General features: G+C 36.2%; 1 protein-coding gene across 1 annotated transcript; it reads right to left on the reverse strand.

The window, feature by feature from the left end:
• Positions 1–7465: 7465 nt before the first annotated feature.
• Positions 7466–13865, reverse strand: LOC145771143 (ryncolin-2-like). Its single transcript, XM_082582880.1, has 5 exons — positions 13728–13865; positions 12454–12550; positions 11519–11615; positions 11059–11125; positions 7466–7814 (listed from the first exon to the last, which is right to left on the reverse strand). The coding sequence occupies exons 1-4, from the start codon at positions 13863–13865 to the stop codon at positions 11086–11088; spliced, it is 372 nt and encodes a 123-aa protein (XP_082439006.1). The 3' UTR covers positions 7466–7814; positions 11059–11085.
• Positions 13866–20796: the final 6931 nt, after the last annotated feature.

The raw sequence follows: 20796 nt of genomic DNA on the forward strand, positions 1-20796 counted from the left end.
ACCATTCATCATTTACATCAAAATAAAATACAATTTTGTTTATTGAAACTTATTCTTCCTATCTGGATTTTTTCACATTTCATACAAATCAAACTAATGCACCAACATAAGGCTTAGAATACATGTCAAAACATCTTTCGTGAACTCATCTTATTAAAAATCTCTGAAGATTAAATTCAAATGCCTTTTGACAATGACTGGTTTCTTTTGCAAATATGCAGCAGAGAAAGGTTGAATTCCTATATGCAGATTTTTTTCTGCTTACAAATCCTATGGTCTAGGGCAGAGGTCACCAACTGGCGGCCCGCCGGCCGCATGCGGCCCGCCACGCTGTTATGTGCGGCCCGCGGAAGGTATCAGCGTACAAGTACAACCTAAAATACTTTTCTTGAAGAGTTATAGAGCATGAAGGCAAAAAATACTTTCCGGGAAGCATATTTTCGCTTTGCATATGATTCCACCGACCGACCAATCATATTTTAGTTCTAGGTTGGGGTCGCTTAAAGTGATTCCAATGCGATGTCCAGCTAAACTGTCCCAGTGGTTGATTAAAACGTCTGTTTTCAAATTTCGAAATTGTCTGTGAGTATAGGGTTGCTTATATTAAGTTTGTAAATGTCATGTAAACTCTAGTGTGCGTTTCACCGTTATTGTGTTTCACGAGCAGTGTTTCCTTTATGCAAGTTTTTGTTGGCAAAATAAGTCGGTGTGCCAAATCAATTTATAATAAATTGGCAGAATATTATACAAATTTAAAAACTTTTTCTGGTTGTATTATGAAAATACTTAGCTTAGTACTGCAAAAAGTTGTTAATCAACAATTATTGCCATGCATGCTGATAAGCACCGTAAGTGACACTTGTCTAATAATTAATCAAGGAAAGACGGTTTTATAGACTCTCACAAAAAGGATCAAAACCAACCCATTGCTTTTTTAGAGGGAACACTGTTCATGGGTTACGATAGGAACGTTTTTTCGGTGATTTCCACAAGCGTTTGTTTCATGGTGCCTGGTTTCTTTTTCCTTGTTATTGGAGCATATTTTTCGCTGGTATGTTTTGCAGGTCACTCTTGTTGCCTGTATAGGCTGTATTGCGATGCGTCAAACATTTCCTTGTTTACTGATACTGTTAATTGCGAAGCGAAGTAACAAGACCACTCTTGCTTGGCGATGAATATTCTTATGAAACCGCTCGCCTTGCTATAATTAGCAAAACAAGTGGCCTCGTGTATTATTATTATTGTAACTGTCTCCGCCGCCAGTGTAGCCAAATCGTTTGACAGCCGCTGGCTTCGATCAGTCTTTCAACAAGGTTGATAGGATCTCCATTCTGTTTTGTCCTTTGCGATGTTTTGCAATCGATGGAGATGTGATTTGCTGAGCAGGGATCCCAGGCCAGCTTTCCTGATGTCAGATCGCAGCAGTTGTAATAAGTTGGTACGGTGACGTCCGGTTCGGCCTTGGTACTTTTTGCTGCCAATTATGGCAAATTCAAGGGCTTTCTGGGGAGGTGAGTCCTGGTGAAGTCTCAGAAGGTGTCCAAACATGTTCCATCTCATGGTGGAGATCTTGCAAGATAATGGTTCACTGTTGCATGTTTTGTGGAGGCTGGCACGAAACTTTGTGTGCGCATTAACAACGAAATGTCCGCAAACTTTGAGACAGCCATCGGTTCCCCTCAAGGAGACAGCCTCTCCCCCAATACTCTTCACTTGCTACCTATCTGCAGCATTGATTTCAGTGCGAGAACAGTCCTCGTTTATTAGGGATTGTTAAAGAAGTCAAAAGTGTTGTTAAAGGAGCTTGGCCTGGCAGTAGCGTTGTTCGACTAATTCTGTTGTTGCGGTATTCTAAGATAAATATTAACAACATGTAACGCTGGATACTAGGTACGAAATGAATTCTTTTCTAGCATAAGAGTGAACATACTTAAAATTTTATTAGTGCAGCCCGCCACTGCTCTCCTTAGTGCCAAAGTGGCCCACATGCAAAAAAGGTTGGTGACCCCTGGTCTAGGACTCGAGGTTTTCCAAATTTGATTGATATTTAACGACCAAACGACCAGGTTAAACTGCAACGTTTTAAAACTAAAATGCTAAACATATCACGATCATTCACATTTATATTACACATTCAACGTCTGCAGACGTTGAATTACTGTAAAATTGATGGATTTTTTTGTCCGGAAATGCACACACGTTTTTTCTTGGAATTCGTCATAATTTCATGGGTTCATTAAGAGTATTTTTTCGTGCCAAGGTGATTAGGCTACTGGTTCTGACAATTTCGCATCATCATTAGCTTAAATAATGTATTGGAATAGCTTTGTGTTGTTCGTTGGCACACCGATGATTGTCTTTAGTCCTAGTTGTTGGTTTAAAATATCATTTCACAATTTGGAGTAAATTTACATCAGGATAAACTTGTTTGGTCTTGGGTGTGAATTTATGCAGTCTTGACTTCTTTGGTTAATGTTAATGATGCTGATTTAAACAGGAGGCCAGAATTATTCTAGCCCCAGGGCAATATAGGCTCAACACAGTACTGCCAATGCCACCACGTCCCACTTTCGAACCGGCCCTTAGTTTATGAAACGCCATATATACTGTTTATCGCCGTTACCAGAAATAAGGATCGACCATTGACTTTCGCAGTAAGGGAACGAGATGGTGCTCACACGGCACTGACTACAACGTTTGCAACTCGAGGTGTCTACGTCTCACGTTCAAAAAGTATAGGCTACGTCTCATAGCTTCTAAAAGAGCGATTTACTCAATTTATAACTGTTATTGCAATTGAACAGTAGTCCATTCAATCAATATATTCAATTTCTAGAGACCTGTGGTCATTGTAATAAGGTGGTAACTTTTAGGAAACATATTTTTCAAAAAGTTTTGTTTCAGCTCTCATTGAACATCAATAGCTTTCAGAGAATTCCTGTTAATGCGTTGACAGAATCGTCACCGGTGCATTGTGGGTAGAACTGGAATAACACGAGAAATCGCTTTCAATAATAACTCGTTTTTTTATTATGTTTTACGGCAGCCGATTGTACCAAGAATCGAAAGCGATAGACACTGTGTATCGCCCATGAGCCTGGGCTCGTCAGTATCACACCACCAATTCATGCCACCAGGGTTTTCAACCACCGCCATTCGATGCGTTTTTGCTCACACTGGAGCTGATTTCACTTTCCAGAGTTTACGCTTTTATTGATTTTTGAGTTATAAATTGTTTGTATTTGCCACACTAGCAAACAAAACGCTTAACCTTTAGAAGACATGTCTCAATGCGAACGTTTGAAGTAGGCTAGCTTTCAGTTTAAATTGCGTGAACATTCTATCCTAAACCGCGACTTATTAGCCCACTTTAATTAACCCGGCTGAGCATAAGAGCTTTCCTGCTTTGTTCCATTTAATTCGTCACATGGAATTGAATTAATCACTGTTACAACAATTATAATAAAAGCAGTGATTACGTGCTGCGACATGATGGTAAACTACAACATTAAGACCATTATTGACGTTGAGTCCTGTTGATACTAGGGTATGATTATGACGTCACCTTTCATTAATTGATAACAACTGTCAACTGGGCCTACTAAACCAATTGTGCATACTGTGCATTGAAGACACGTTGGGAATGTTAACAAAGGCAACCAACAATTAGAATGTCATATTACAACATTGTAATTTCGTTGTGACTAGTCGTACGGGGACTTGTGCAGTGAAAAACTATTTTTATAAACCTTATGCTAAGAAGTCGAATCGCAGTTGACAACGGTTTAACAATGCATCAGCTTTAAAAAATATTTTAGCGGTTTTACACCGGTTTAGGTTTAAATGCTGTTAACACATTTACTTCGCTTTAGTTTGAGGTTTGGCAAGCGCGCTAATATAGACTATGATTTGCGTCGGTCCCGTTTAGACATCATCTAGCTTTTTTTGTTTTTTTTCAATCCCATTTCTCAAGTAACTCTGCGTCAGTTGAATAAATCTCACTTGAGTGAGTGTGATTCAGTTTAAGACTTTTGACGTTAAAAATCGACTTAAAATTTTAAGTAAATAACTGCGCTTAAATGTGGCCATGAATCGAGAGGAGTTTGATTTTGTTTGGCTTTTATGTCTTTGTCTTCAATGGTTCAGTTTCGATTCGACACTACATCTATGCTCTTTTGTTAAGACTGTAGTCTATTTCAGAGCTTCCCAAACTTTTTTGCTCGCGACCCCTTTTAACCTCCTAAAAATTTTGGCGACTCCTTACGATTGAAATGATAAGCAGTGTAAAATACACATTTGTGATATTTATTGAAAAGCTTAGATCAAACGAAAACCAAAAACAATTTACCGGCACTCAGTTCAGTTTGTTTTTATTTTTATTTATTTCTGACCATCACAACGAATCCTATAGGTAACCCACTGGAAACAAAACAAAAAAGCAATCACGTTTATTCAGCTTGATGGATGTGACTGCTTTCTGCTACAAAGCAAGTCCATCCGTGGCTGAATGTTAGTTAAAGCTGGTCTCAAGACGCTTTCAATGTTGCTTAGGTTGGAACGGTAGACGCAGTGAGAACATTTCAGATAAATCATTTTGAAATTTTGGATTCTAGATGTTTCAATTTTTTGATGAACGCATCAATTTTAGATTTCAATGCAAAATATTGATGTTTTCTCCTAGGAGGGACAAATTAAATTCGTTTAGTGTTTCAAGCAAATCTGGCATTTGACATAATTTCAAAAACTAGATGTTATTGAGAAAATGGTGGACCAAGACTGAATTTTATTCTGTTGGAAAAATCACGCTTTCGGTTTTCAACGTTAATTGGCTGGGCATTTTAAAGCTTTGACTTTTGAAAGCCACCTCACTTCACGGTGCAGTACAAGAGTTTTTAACTCCGATTCCATTTCACCTCATAAATGTTCAAAAATACGGGCAGCCATTGAGTGCGCGACTCTTAATAATGTTTATAGCTGTCACAGCATCTCGCACAGAAGTGTTAATATGCAGCACCTTGTGCAAATTGGTATACTCTCTGCGATCTTTGAAGTTTGTTACGCGACCCCTTGGGGGGTCGCGATCCCCAGTTTAGGAAGCCCTGGTCTATTTGGTTGGTTTTAAATCTTTATCCTCGGGCTGACAAAGCCTTGATAGCTGATGATAGTTTTGCATTCTTGTAGAGGCTTTTGACACAGAGCCGGTTACCGAGATCGACAGCGTGAAATTTCCGATTGTTGAAGTGTTGTTGCCAGGGAATTATTCCATTTATTGGGTGTCGCTGACTGAAGAGCAGTCATTAAAATGCGTTGCTCAAGCGCACACCCTGCGAGTCACCACTTGGTCTTGAAGCTTCTTCGTTCGAGAATTCACTCGCTAACCAGTTGAGCTATAGAGGCGGACTTCAGCATAAAGCTGTTTGCCGCATTACATAACTTGTCGGAAAAGTTTTTGTTTCCGAAATGAAAATAAACCCTTAAATAAAGAAACATTGTCTTGTCTCGTATATAAACAAATGCTTGAAATCCAGCCATTTAAATAAAATAAATTCCTGCATCAGGATTTAAAAAAAAAAACGGATTAAAATTCCTAGATTTCCGGGGCCCTCAACCCCATATTTTTTTTTGTAGTTTAATATCACAAAGGTGAGATTCTCACTCAGGTCGGTGAAGTCCACAATTCCCATCAAGTTAGAAGTTCGATTCCCTCTTAAAACACATTGATATCCACCACTGATGATCACAAACAAAGGTGAAACTCGAGTATGGCGTCTTCCATTTTTGTTCGATTGGAGTTTTAATGACTTAACAAATCCTCACATCCTTTAATTAATCTAATATCACGTCAGTTCCTCTTAGTAACTTTTATCGATGAGTTTATGTTTTGGACTCGGGGCTGTTACTCCGTCAGCCTCCGCCCTAATCCGGCCCTGTACATCAATAACTAGGATGGATTTTAGCAACTTGTAATTTTTATAGCTCCAAAAAGATTCCTAAACAAGCTACACTTGTTTTAAGTTATGTTCAGGAGTTTTATAATGTAAATTGCTTTTGCATTTTTTAACTGCAACTTTTCTAGGAATTGTGCACAAACGAAAAGCAATAAAGAAAATGTTTTGTTTTGAATTTTACAAAATCAAGTTAGGATAAGATTACATTAGAATCATCTTTTTGAGCTAAATAAAGACGTAATAGTGATCACAGAAATGTCCCAATCAAATATTTTTCCCGCCGTTTTTCAACGCAAAATGTTCAGATACATCAAAAGTGTATGTGGATAAACCAAATGAACAAAGTGACTATACTGCGGTTTAAAATGCTCGTGCATAAATGCAACATTTTACTACAACATTTCTTAAAAATAAGTGCAATTTTCTTATTTTTTTACTGCAACAAAAGTCCACAACCAGTTGATGTTATCACGATCTTTATCAACACTAGCTTAGACACCACTTTAACTCAATTTGGTTAATACTTGAAAAAGATTAAGTGGCTGTTCGGGTTGAATATATTTCAGAATAACAGCATTTAAATCAAATAACATGCCCAGCATCATATCACGAAATTGTCCTGTCAGTTTTAACCAGAGCTTTTAAGATACTTGATTCTCAGTACCAGGATATAACACTTTAACCGATATTTTAAAAAACAAAGCAAAATTTAATTTTCTCCAAGAAGCTACTAATATATCTGTTATAAACAATAGGGTTAAACAGTTTAACCCAATCAAATGCACTTGATAGCAATCAAAATACTTCCACTGCTCTCTCTCAACAAACTAGTATCTAGGCCAGGGGTGGGGAACCTTTGTAGTATTGCGGGCCACATAAAATCAGAAATAATACAGGCGGGCCACTAAAAATTTCGAAATTTTATTTACAGATAAAAAATGCAGCGAAGACAGTTAGTGGACAATGATTTATTTCACTTTCACAGCTAGCGGGATGGTTGAAAGTTTTTATTTTTGGTGAGTCGTGTGATATCTGCTAACACGGAAGATGTTGCAACTCTTAATTGTAACTCAACTCTTAATTGCAATTCTTAATCTTCTATGATGGATTAAATAGTCATAGAAGGCCATTAGCAATATACCAAGAATGCACACCCTACTCTTTTTTGAGCTGTTGTTTCAATACATTTTGGGTAAAGAAATTTTAACGCGGGCCACATGGAACAGTCACGCGGGCCGCATTTGGCCCGCGGGCCGCAGGTTCCCCACCCCTGATCTAGGCCAAGCCTATTTGTTTGTACTTGCGATGCTTTTTTATGTAAAACCTACCAGCTAACTGCGTAACCAGAAAACAACAAAATTGTGTTATTGGATGCAACTGTTTATATACACAAAAAGAAATTTCAGCGAATATGTACAACCAATTGTTCCTCAGGATTTAAACTATCCACGATTAAATTAACAACGATTTTCTAATAAAACATCATGTTTGACTAAACGTTACACAAGGTGCTGTTATCGATATGTTCTATTTAGGCAAAAGCATAATGCAACCAGAGCTGGATTCAGACTTTCGGAGAACTGAATGAAGTATAGTTAATGATGGTAATGAAGTATTGTCTCTCTTTTGCTTGTGAATCAAGTAGCCTACATACTTATCTTACTTAAAAATTACTCCAAAGGCCGTGCTTTCAGTATATCGTAATTCATAGCGTACTTAAACTGTTTATTGATGTGACAGCGAGTAATATAAAACAAGGGTGTAGAAACTTTCCGCACTGTCGAGCTAAATACTTATAATCCAGGGGTGTCCAAAGTACGCCCGGGAGCCAAATCCAACCCGCGATACGTTTTAGCATGGCCGCACCTGTTGTTTCACAATGTGTTATTTTTGGTCCGCAGACTTACAAAAATCATACCAATTCAACTTGCATTATTAAAAAAATTAAAACAACATTTTCTTACAAAGAAGAGAAAAGCCATTGAGAAAAGTTAAAAGTATTATTGCGTCATAATTGCGAAATCAACTATTATTGTCATGAAGAGTACAGTAATGACTGATGAGTGATCGGCGAGCATTCATTTATTTCCTTGCTTGTGAATTCACCGACCGCTTTTGGGATTTTGCTGAAATTGAAAAGGACATTTTGCGATTCACTTCATTCTGGGTGAGCTCTAGATCACCTGCAGCTAATTGAGCTTCACTGCGACGCCGATTGGCGAAGTCGACAGAAACCTATTTGTCTTGTGTTTTTTACCAGCAGCTGGATAAAAACAAGTTTTCAGAAATGCGAACGTTTGAAAGTAAACGTTGAGCTTGTTCGGCTCAACATATTTATGCTTGGTACCACTACAACCTCAAACCAAATTTGATCTGGGTACTAAAATCAAAACGTCAACTTCATCCTTCACATTAACAGCTGTGGTTTACAAAATTTCTGGATGTTTCTATTTATAATGGAAAAGCAGATAACTTATATCTTAACTTATCACATCCGGTAATATGCCACTTCATGGTAACTCATATAAAATACTTAAACCTGCATTGCTTAGTTGTATGAAAATGATATTAAATAACGCAATATTACTATATATTGCACCATTCTTGGAGCAAAACAAGATTATCAGATATTGTTGGCCCTCGGGCCCTTCCGCAGTATCAAATTTGCCCGCCCGGGAAAAGTTTGGACGCCCCAGGTATAAATGGATGGGCCGGGGACCGCACTTTAACAGAAATTATTGTAACGTAATATGTTAATTATGACAAATGTTCATGCAGCTATCTCAAGCCGTCCAGCCATTCAGTCCATGATGATAAACCAATTACGCTACCTCCTTGAAGTGGCAGTCAGCTGAAAATCACCAATCAAAATCTAATGCAAAAATACAAAAGTCATTGTTTGGAAACAAAAATCAAAATTGTCGAGGCACAAATCGCCTCGTGGTTCCCACTTTATTTAAAAAGTAGATCAATTTGTTTAACCACGGGTTGCACAACGTTGGAGTAGAAAATACGATGACGGTAAAAGTTGTTTCTTAACTAACGTTACAATGACAATCTCCATATCAATGACCATGCGATGCGGTGTCGTTGATGATTTTAAAGCCGTTTGCTTTTCACCAAGACGGACTATATCAGGGCGATTTAACTGAGTCGTTGACTGAGTCGTATATCAGGGCTACTACGGAGTCGTTGATGATTTTAAAGCCGTTTGCGTTCCACAAAAATGCTTTTTGGGCCACATGGATCACAAAGTTTAAAATTAGAAAAACACCTAAACAAAATTTCAAACTTTTTTTTTTGGCAGATTTGTGGAGAATAACAAATTTGTTCTTTAAATTGAATCAAATCCGCTGAATCTTCATTTCTGCCTTTTTCATCGAATAGCTCAAGAGACCACCACCTATAAAGCAGCGGCTGAAATCAAGACGCCCCTTTGTGCCTGCCGCACAACAACTCCTTAAGAACGCAGAAGAACTTGGTTTAAGTGCGGCACACTGGACGAACCACATGTGGAACACGGAGTGGCAAAATCACACCTCCACGCTCCGTGACTTCATACCCGACGCCGATCCCCGTCCACCAGGGATGTCCCTCGCAAGGCTTGCGTGGGTCAGGCTTAACCGCCTGCGAACTGTCGTCGGCCGCTTTCGTTCGGACATGCACAAGTGGGGCCTGGCTCCTTCATCAGAATGCGAGTGTGGTGCCACGGAACAGACCGCAGACCATGTCATCCACCACTGCCTCCGCACGGTGCGCATGGTCTGAGAATCCTGGACGACGAGACTGCTGAGTGGCTGAAGATTTCCTGCCCTCCAATCTAGCCTGGAAAGATCGCTCATACGCCATCATCATCATCATCATCGAATAGCTGTTTCCCTTCCAATGATACCAAATGATTCCTTTATGACGACCACTCGAATGCCCTCCATCGATGTATTCTCCATTTAAGTCTGAATGAGAACAATGATCATACCACCACGCTCCACGACGATCAACGGCACAATTGCTGCTCCCCAACGCGTCATTATCGTTGTCTTTTGTGCTGAATTGCTGATTATTGTTGTAGGACAATGAATCATCTTCAATAAAAATGATTTACGTCAAAATGCTATTTTCTTACGCAAACAACTTGCCTTGTCAGTAAATAATCAGTTCATGTTCAAAAGCTCTCAACTGCTATAACTTATTTGAAAAAATTGAATTATATTGAGAGAGATTAAATTTCATTTTCAACATCATTTTGTAAATACTGGTTGTGTGCTGTATACAATTTTAATAGTACCCGGTCTGTGACCAAAAGCGTTTTTTCCGTAAGCAATCCATTGTAAATATGGACAAATAACTTTTAATGATCAATTGGCACCGGCTAAGATAGCCAGTGACGTGCTTTCCGTGTACGAAAACAGCTCGTATTAAGATAGGGTTAATAAAGTTTCAAATTTTAGAAATAGATTAAGCTTGAAAGTTGGATAGATCGTTTTATATACTTTGCTTTATTATTCACGCAATCGTTTTGTGTTTACTTAATAATCTTGATAATAATCCACTGATTAGCTGAAATGACAGATGCTTGGGACATTAAGCTCCTTTCGAAAATGTTCATTTTCTACATGTATCCGAGTGTTCGTTTGATAGTGTGTATGTTTGTATTATAGCCGATGCGGCTTGTGATGAACTAGATGCTCAGTTCGTAATTATTGTAGATACGTAAGCTACCACTTTATTTGATAGTAAGCAAGCGAAATAGATCTTAGTAAAAAAATTTGAAATCGAAAAACATTTTTTAAGGTGGCGCCAAGATCTAAATTTTACAAATTTATTTTATGAAAATAGCTAGGCTTACACCCTTTCCAACGTAGAAGAAAAATTTCCAAATAATTAATGAAAACATCTGCACACTCTATGTGATGTTGATGTCCGTCCTTCGTTTTCGAAGATGGAACGGATAATGTGATTTTATTCGATTGTTCAAAGACAAACAAATGATTTGCCAAATAGCGGTCCTTGTGGTTATTTAGGTGTAATTTACAGTAGATACAATCCAACTTTTGTCAAATGAAAACTTATTTCTGTTCAAAACCATTGGTTCAACCACTCACTAACCCACCTGCTGTTCCATTACAACTTCCAATATTCAATCGATAATGGATGTGGAGTCTCCTACAGTCATGGTGCTGAAAAATATTTATCGTCGTATAAACCGTTAATAGTACTGGGGTATATGATGAAATAAAAATGATATGTATCACAAGATACGTTTCAATTGCGTTGAAATGGTAGAGCATAGAAACAATACGATAAGCAGCAGCCGGTCCACAAACTCAACTAACTTATAGGCGCCTAAACAAAACTTAATTGAATTGTTCGATGCATAAAATTTGTTAGCGATTGTTTGGATGGTTTGGATGGTAATTATTTGGTAAACCTTGATGCCAGATTTTAAAAACAGATTGCAATATGTTTATTTAATAATAAGTTTTATTTTTTTTTTTTATTTATTGATTTCATTTGAAACAGCCGGGCTATACATTGAACAAACAATATGTAATGAAAAATTAAATACTCACCTGTACTCAGCATATGCAGTGTTTCCTTCCCAGTCTTCAAGATCAATGCGAAGTTTATACGAACCAGAACTGGTAATGGCATGGAGATTATCTAAGCCTGAAAATATCAAAAACTCAAAATACATGACAAATCAAAGTATAAATCATAAAATATAACTGCAGATAGTGCTATACCACTTCGACTTCAAGGTCTCATCCATGCAGTGTTGCCGGATGTAGAATTCTGTCAATTTGGAAAAATCTGAAGGTCGTTGAGATTCATGGGAAACCAAATTTGGGTTAAAAAAAATCTAAATTTTTGTAGAAGGAAAAGGTAGACAATGCTTGTTTTAAAAAATTGCGGCTACACTGAGGTGATAAAAATCAAATACTTTCATTTTTAGAGATCATTTTGTAATTTGTAAAAAGCACATCACTCAGTGAAGATTGATACATTTTGCTTGTAATATGAATTGTAAAAGATGTTTCATTAAAGTGTTCACAATTTTTTTTCACTTTTTCAACTCACAAAAACAGTGGATAAGATATTAAATAATAGGAACAGCTAAAGGTGGTTACGTGGCTTTTTAACTGCCGATTTTGTTTTAAACAAGTGTAATTTTCCTATGTTGTGCTGGTAAGCCACATAGCAAGCAACAGTAGCCGCACCAATATGTTCTGTTAAGATTTTGCACTACTTTGGCACTTGTGTTGCATTTGAATTTTTGAAAAAACAAGTTTGCAGCCAAACATTTCAAGGGTATTGATGCTTGACGAATGTTTTATTAACTCTGGTTTTGAAGGATTGCGACGTGTAAATACTTTATTCTCTTGCCAAATGATTGCTGCTTCAAATCACCACAAAGTTTTGGCATAAATGTGAGGGGCCCAACACGCAAACTGGTAAATCACAACTTGAAACTAACGTATAGTTGTGTCATAGTTATGTGACCCACCCAACCAGAATTCACCACTTTTGTTTCCAAATCCAGCTTGATATTCAGACCAACCCAAATAAAAATCAACTTCTCCTGGGTTTCTTCTTTGAAACACCTGGAAAAGTGGAGATGTGAACACTTGTCTATTATTCATGTGCTTTATTTAATTTCTCAAACAACAAGAATGTCTTCAGCAAGACAAAACTATATTTGAAAATACTGGGAAACTTTGGGGCCTGTCTAAACAGAGTAAACCGGGTGCAATTGATATTTGTTGAATTTCCAAAAACGAAATATAGAGGGAGTGCTTATCAATAAACAATTTGGTGATTTCATAGGTATTAGATATATTATTTACACGTTTTGCCAAGATGAAACAGCGTATCTTGACCTGTCTATCTAGGCTCAAAATAAATGCAGCATTGACAGAATAATAAGAATTTTATAGGCTATGTTGAATTATGTTTATAATATAAGTCATGTTAAAATTGAATTTTTCATATTCGTTTGTAATATTAAACAATAAAATAGCCGAGGTATGAAAATTAATTTTTTCAAATTTTAGAAATTTCAGGTCAAAACATACTGTAGAAAATTAAATAACAAACTTGAATGTAACGTTAATTTACTGAAATACACAAACACAACCAAGATATAAATCGAACGTTTTTGTTGCAGTACTATGCTTTCGTTAGAACAAAATATTTCAATTACACATAAAGAAGAATCAGTTAGAAATTTATTTTGTTTGGCAAATGATATTTTGACGAACACTGGACTAAAACTGCACATCACAACATTAAACAAAGAGAGAAACTTGAATCTAAACCATTTCGACAAAGCATATCATAAACATGGTTTGAAAGACCAGCATAAGAGTGATTCAATTCAACTAGAAAATGCACAACAAAAAGACTAATCGCAAACACATTATTTCTTTTTTATGTTGGCACTCTGTACCAACTGAAATAACATCTAGATTCTAGACATAACGCATCACAACGCTGTTTATACACGTCATACCAAAAAGAAGAAATTTCAATCACTGCATTATGTTGGACATGAGTATTAGATCAGTGCATTGATGGAAAACATGACCTTTAGCATAGGCTAGTCAGGGAATGGTTTATCAAACTTTTAAGGTCTATCTGTAACATGTATAGCATCGCATGTGATCCAAAAAAACGTTTGCTTCGTACCATGCAAAAACTAATGAGCATACAATAAGCGTCTACAAGATAAAGCAAAGTATCAAAAATTTAGTGACATCAACATGTGAAAGTTTTACTTACCAACCAACTGCCATCACCAGATTCTAAATCGCAGTACACGTCAAGAATTTTTCCTTTTATGAAAATTGAATAAATTCCACTGGTGTTGTGTCCTTGTTTGGCAACATCATTGCAGTCATTTGTTTGAAGGAAAGTCATTTCTGATAAAATCAAAACACACTCAACAAGAAACAAAAATCTGTTTATTTTGAAGCATGGGCTATAAGAAATCACTTTGGTTAATTTTTTAATGTTTAGTTATTTTTTAACTTCGGATTTATTTTAACGCAGAAAGTCAACAAACGTTTTTCTTTATCACAAAGTAAATAAATAATTTACGATGTTTTTCCTGCTCATAAAGGCAGAGCAAAGTGTTAATCGGGGGAGGTAGTTTTAAAATACGCTCACTGGTTCTAATTTTGATGCGATGTTTGTAATTTGAGGCAAACTGTAAGAAAAAATGTGATCAATTACTTCTTCCAATCTTTCACTTCTCCTTTGTGAAATAACTTGAACAATATATATCAAGAACACATTGGCATCAAATCTGTATTCTTAAGAGCTTATGTGGTCTTTTTTGTACCCATGGTACAAACTATTCGATGACGTATACCTTTATTTCAGACCTTGCGATCCATATGAAGCGAAGAGAACAATTTAACAAATTCACTTGCATGCAACATGCGCTATAAGACATAGGCTATACTAGTATAAACAATTAGAAACATTCAGAATAAGGTTATACGAGATGCATTGTTTGTTTGTAGTGTTCATGAAACGATGACTATAACAGACAATCCGATTTCATGAGCGACGAAATTTATTCATTCATTTTATTTTTCATCATTTACGCGTCCGTGACGAAAAAAATACTACTAACTACAAAAGTCGATATAGTTATACCAGCACGATAATAAACGGGAAAAGGTTGCAAAATCTTGAACCCAAACTCAAAAACCCAAAAAACAAATAGCAAAAAATAAGACAAAAACAAAGAGAAGCACACATGTGGTAATGAATGACAGCCTAATGAAAAGTATTGTGGATTGAATTTGCCAGTTCCTGTATTGATTTGGTTGAGCAGTCATCATAACAATAATAGGATAGAGAAAGAAAACCAGACATAAAAGAAACCCATCCTAGGCAAAAACCGGTTTTGATGTGGCCTAGGAGAGCAAGGTGTAGAGCTCTTTCTATAATTAGACAGCACATCACCCAGTGGCCTACGACGATTGAGGTTCGAGATCCAGTTTAAAGTATTGTTTCTTGTCCTGGTGGGTGGTGGAATGGATGAACCAGTAGATAAGATGATGATGTCCTGATGGTGTTGATGAAGCTCTCATCCTCTTTTACTATTAGCTGAGATTTCGCAACGTTTGATAAACGCAAAAACAGCTTTTCTCATCAAGGCCTCAAATGTAGTTGTACCACAAGAGATTTGAAGCACACTGATGTTGATGTGACGAGGCAGTCGATATAAAATACGAAACGAATTGTTATACGCCACTCGAAGACGATGAATATTGGAACATAAAAATTCACTCCATAGTTGGTTTCCATACATATGCATACAATACGACCGAAATAAGATATTTTTGACCACTTGAGAATGCATTGAAAATCTAGCTCTTAATTTATTTGCAGAGCAATAAAAGAAACGAACTTGTCTAGTGACATCACAATCATCAAGCAAGTCACTTCTTAGACGCACACCTGAGATGCACACCTGATGACTTAACTCGGTCAACCAAATTAAGTTTGTGAATATGTTTCATAAAGAACACATTAGTGAATTACTTTTGCCAAAAGTAACAGCTATTTGTTATCATCTTTTATTCTTGCGTGTTAAAAGAAGTTTGACATTTCGGATTCAGCACTCAATATTAACCCTACCTCAGTTTTCAAATATTTTTGCGGAACAAGTATGCATCGAACAGTGTTATTATAAGGTAATGCATAAAAAAATGTGCTACCTCAGTTAAAGGTCATTCAAACGCGGAACTTATTTAATCAAAATTTGTCAAATAGTTTAATATTAGACTACATACGTTTTAAATCCAATTAAAAAATAGATAAACTAACTGAGTCATGCACTATCCTTAGAATACGTTTTAAACCCAATAATTGTGATCTTAAAATGTATCAACATTGCATGCTGCTTTTAAATCGCAACGATGAAAGTATACTTTAAAGAAAAAAGCTTTTCCTAAAAGTTTTGATCAATATTAAAATCGCGATGGATGAAGAATACAAAACAAAAACAATCTCTGAATAACGCAATGGTCTTTTTTATCTGCATAATTTTCTAATTTCTGTTCCATTGCAGACAATTTGTTCTGCAGCCTTTCCAACTCCGCACTGGTGTCATCAGCTCGTGCTTTTTCACCTTTCATACCTTGATCACCTGTATTGGTAAAAAAATGCAATCGGCTTTTCTATATTTTTAGTGAGACTATAAGTTTTTAAACGCAACTTTATCACATCAACATTGGCAGAAAAACGTTTTATGGTGCTGCAAGTAAAATCGGCGAATATTTACCATATACGCTACCTACAACGGCCACTGACTTACTTTAAAAAGCATTAAACCTACTAATGAGGATTATCACCAAACTATCACCAAACTATTATCACCAAACTCGACCAACTAGTGTAGATTATCACCAAACACAAACCTTAATTTTGTTCAATCTCTGCTTGTTTATTACCAAATAAAAAAGGTTTTGTAAAAGCTTAAGTTTATGTCCAGTTGTGACCAAATAAATAGTTAAAATCATCCAGATAATGGATATTTGGCTGTGGCCACAAAACATTAATGTGACACGCCATTTCAGGTGATTAGGTAGAATCATGGGTGATCAAACTGTTCTATAGTTACGTATCCTTTCGTTGAAACTACGCATGTGTCGTCTCCCTTAAAAACATTTAGTACAAACTGCATGCGACAGAATGGATCAACGCAAAATGTAATCAGTGACTGTTTAAATTGTCTCTACACTTTAAATGTGATGGATTAAGTTGGCGTTACTTTGCAAGTAAACCAGTTTTTGAATCAAAAGTGACTGTCATGTCACTTGTCACATGTTTGTCACTTTTGATTCAAAAACTGGTTTACTTGCAAAGTAACGCCAACATGTGACAAGTGACATGACAAACACTTGTGTCTCTTTTTAAAAGAGGTACGCATGTTTGCCATGCTTAATTGGAAATCTGACACAAAAATATACGACTTCGACTCCTCGGTTTATAACTGGTCGACTCCAGACAAGCTAAAATCCCTAACCTCCGACTTCACAGCCCTCATTCTTAGTTTCGAAATTTTATTAGTTGTATTTTTCCACATATTTACTTAACCGCATCGTTTTTATCGAATTGCGTTGCATTGACGTATATATAGTGTCTTGCGTGCCGGAAGTTTTTTGAGGCAATGCTACTTCGTAAAAACGTCGAACAGACCAGGCTTGCCACTCACAGATATTCAAACAAGCTGATTGAATGGCTACAGAAAACTACATACATCAAAAAACAAACTATCAACCTTTGACCCCCTGCAAACCCGTCGCACCCCTCTTGCCAGGAGGGCCAGGCAATCCCTTTTCACTGACGTCATCAATATTAGGAGCAGCACCACATGAACAACACGTCATTTCACGTGAGGTGTCCGCAATCGACCATGACATGGCAAAAATGCTGAGGATGACCAAGATTACTGCTTTGTCCATGTTTGTTTTGAAATCAAAGTAATAAAAACAATAAAATTCAAACCCTGCTTTTGCTCCTGCCGTAGAATTATAATTGTTAAAAATATTGTAATTATTTGTATGATTCAGTAAAGACTATTTATTGCTCATATAAAAAAAAGAATACAAAAAATACTCTAATTGAGTTTAGGCAAATTATCTTCAACTTTATCCTGACAAGCTTCAAACAACCTTTTGAGGTCCAACTTCTTTTCCGGTATTGGATCGGAGAGGTCCAAATTTTTTTCAATAAATTTTAGTATGCTAATTCGGGTGGAATGAAAAAATAATATATTTTTCATTTAAAAAAACCCAGATGTCTTAAAAGTGGCGTTTAGGCCTAAAAATATATTTCAAAATGATTTTGGTCATCTGCCACCTGTACTGAAATGAAGTGAAATGTGCGTCTAGGCTAAAGCTCAGCCAGCCATGGATATTGACTACCTTGACCGTATATATATATAGATGCACATTTCACGTGTGTCATAATGACAAGTACGCGATTGCCATCACTATCTGTTCTACCAACAGTTAGCAACCACCATTAATTGACTTACACTAGACTAATTTACTTCTCCTGGACATAACCTACAACGGATCTTGCCATTAAACTTTTCAGTGTCTACAAAGTAATTTTGTGATACTACGTATGACATCATTAAAGGACTGTAGTTTTTAAAAAAATAACTGTAAATATTTTCATGAAAAATCTGACGTTGTTGTACAAAAATTATTTACTGCCCGAAAGTAGGCCATTTCTATGGTTGGAGAAAAAGCTACATAGGCAAGGTCTATTATAACATGTTCGGCTACCGTCAGGGACTTTGATCTTGAGTAGATCTTCACATGTAGCCTATTCGCACAAAAATAATTTTGGTACAAAAGGTTTTGTAAAGGATTGATGTCCTGTAAACCAGACGGTTGAATACGTGACATCAATATTTATGCAATTCAAAATACGATTCAAAATTAAATCAATGAAAATAAAAAGCAAAATCATCGGCAAACTGTGTTTTTGATTTATATGTCGGCGTTTCTAAGCTTCCATCCATTTTAGGATTAAACCTTTTGACCTCAGTGATCGTAATTTTTTCTCTTTTTTTCAATTTTAAAAATATAGCAAATAAAATTCAACTTTTAAAATTATTTTTGCTTTAGTATTTTTGTGCCATGTTTTAGCACTTAGCCAGCACACAAAAAAAAACTATACTACTCAGTCAAACTACATCATCTCTAGATGCAGTGAACAAAAGCTGCATTAGTCAAAACATGTTTTATGTATATCTGGTCTGCAACCACATCTACACTTTGCGGAAAAATCATTACAACTGCTAATTTTTCATCAAGAAAATATATTGTCATACAGAAAGCGTGTCTTACATGGAACCAGTCTCTAAATGGAATAGAGATGATAGAAATCAGATGCTCAAGACTAACTTCTCACTAACAATTAACTTTTCATAATTAGTTACTTTGATAATAAAATACTGCATGTCAATCATAGACTATGAATTCTAGATTGTTACATCACAAAAAGCATTAGTTATTCATTACAATGAAGGGATTTCTAAGTTCTTTGTATCATAAGGTGTCGATGTCACCCGTCGTTTGCAGCAAACAGTTAAAATTACTGCACTTTTGCACACCAAACAAACAATGATCCCAGAGCGGTGTGAAGTTTATTAAACCAATGAAACTCACAAAAGGAAGCGGCTTTTACTGCAATCGGTTTTCGATTAATTTAAATTTAATTTCCAAAGGAAAGGGTGTCAAATTGACACCCTTCGTTGTACTAGTGTTAAGAAAAAACAATGCAAGCAAGCTGAAACTACGCCTCCAATAAAAGGTGTCATATTAACTAACGAAAGATTTGCCAAGGTTACAGCTTGAGTATAAGAAGTTTTGTTTTAAACGCAAAACAATATTGTGATAAGTTGAGACGCGTTACTTATCTTCGAAGTTTTGCAATTCATTTGTTGGAAGGTTTGTTCTACCACGTTTTCGTGGTTGACTGGTGGACTTTTCTACAGATTCTCTGCTTTTCTTTTCATTTTTTTGTTTAATCCAAACTCAGAATAAGCTATAGTGCTTTTGTATTTGGAAGTTTTTTTTTGTCGTATCCTGCCTTACACCCGGTGGTTGAAAATTTAGATTGAGTGAATGGAAAGGCAAGGAAGCCAATCTTCGTGTCTACCTTCAGGCATGCCGTTAAGTGTCCTGCCAGAGACACAGCCACATGCTCTTGAGCGTGTCGATATTTGGAAGTGAAGTAATTTATCACAAACAAAAGCTTTTGATTGACTTTTAATTTCATAAAAGAACCACAATGATATCTCATGAAATATTTTACGCGTGGGAGGCTTTCCTGTTCCATGCAAAGTCACATCTTTCTGTTTTCATTTGGAAGTGATGTAACTGAACAAAAGGGGAGAAAGTTTGAATCGTTTCCTTCTACAAGACATCAATTTAAACCATCACTCCCTCACCGTAATTACATTACAGGAATACAACGTTTTTACAACGTGATTTAACATGTCCAGAGCAGGATCCGCTTACAAACATTTTGAATTGATGCTGCGACTGAAGATATCTCAAAATTCAAGTCTGATGTATTTTAAAATAAAGATCAAAATTAAACAAAAAACAATTAAAAGCAAAACAACCAGTTAAGTAACTCTGACTTGTCTGTTTTGTCACGTTCCTAAACTACCAATCAATTTTAACGGTTTTTAGACAAATTCTTAGAACTTTTGGTTTTGTAATTTCTGAGAATGTTGTTTCATTAATGAAATCTTTATCCTTGGAATGAAAAATTTTCTTTGGTAGCTTAATCCAGACACTTTTTTGGATACTTGTAGAGGCTTTGCACCACTGACGCAAACTTGATCATTGAGTTTATCTGAGGAAAGTTTTCGATTGTTAAAGTGTTGTTGCCAAGCGTTATTCCATCTACTAATTTGATAAATAAACATGTATTTTACTTCATGCCTGGTACTCGATTTTCTTTTATCTATTGCAAATTAGTCCAAGCATAGCATGATATGCGTATCTTTTTATAGAAGCGACATAGCAGTGTGTACTAGAAAAATGCACCTGTGCCTCAATGTGCGTCATCCTGAGATGTGTTTGTTTTTGCAACAAAAGCCGACTGAATGAAATTGTTCAGCGCACATTTAAGAAAAAAATGGTAGGCTCTTCTGTTTTAAAAAATAAGCTAAACTATTAAGAGGCCTTGCAACTGGTAATCACATGCAACACTTACAATCATTTGCCATGCTTTGTGATAGTTTAACACATGGCCACGGTTTAGTTTATTCCACACAAAAATCGTGTGCCTTGTTTTTAACAAA

Source organism: Aplidium turbinatum, chromosome 5, assembly GCF_918807975.1.
Source record: "Aplidium turbinatum chromosome 5, kaAplTurb1.1, whole genome shotgun sequence".
NCBI classification, from domain to species: Eukaryota; Metazoa; Chordata; class Ascidiacea; order Aplousobranchia; family Polyclinidae; genus Aplidium; species Aplidium turbinatum.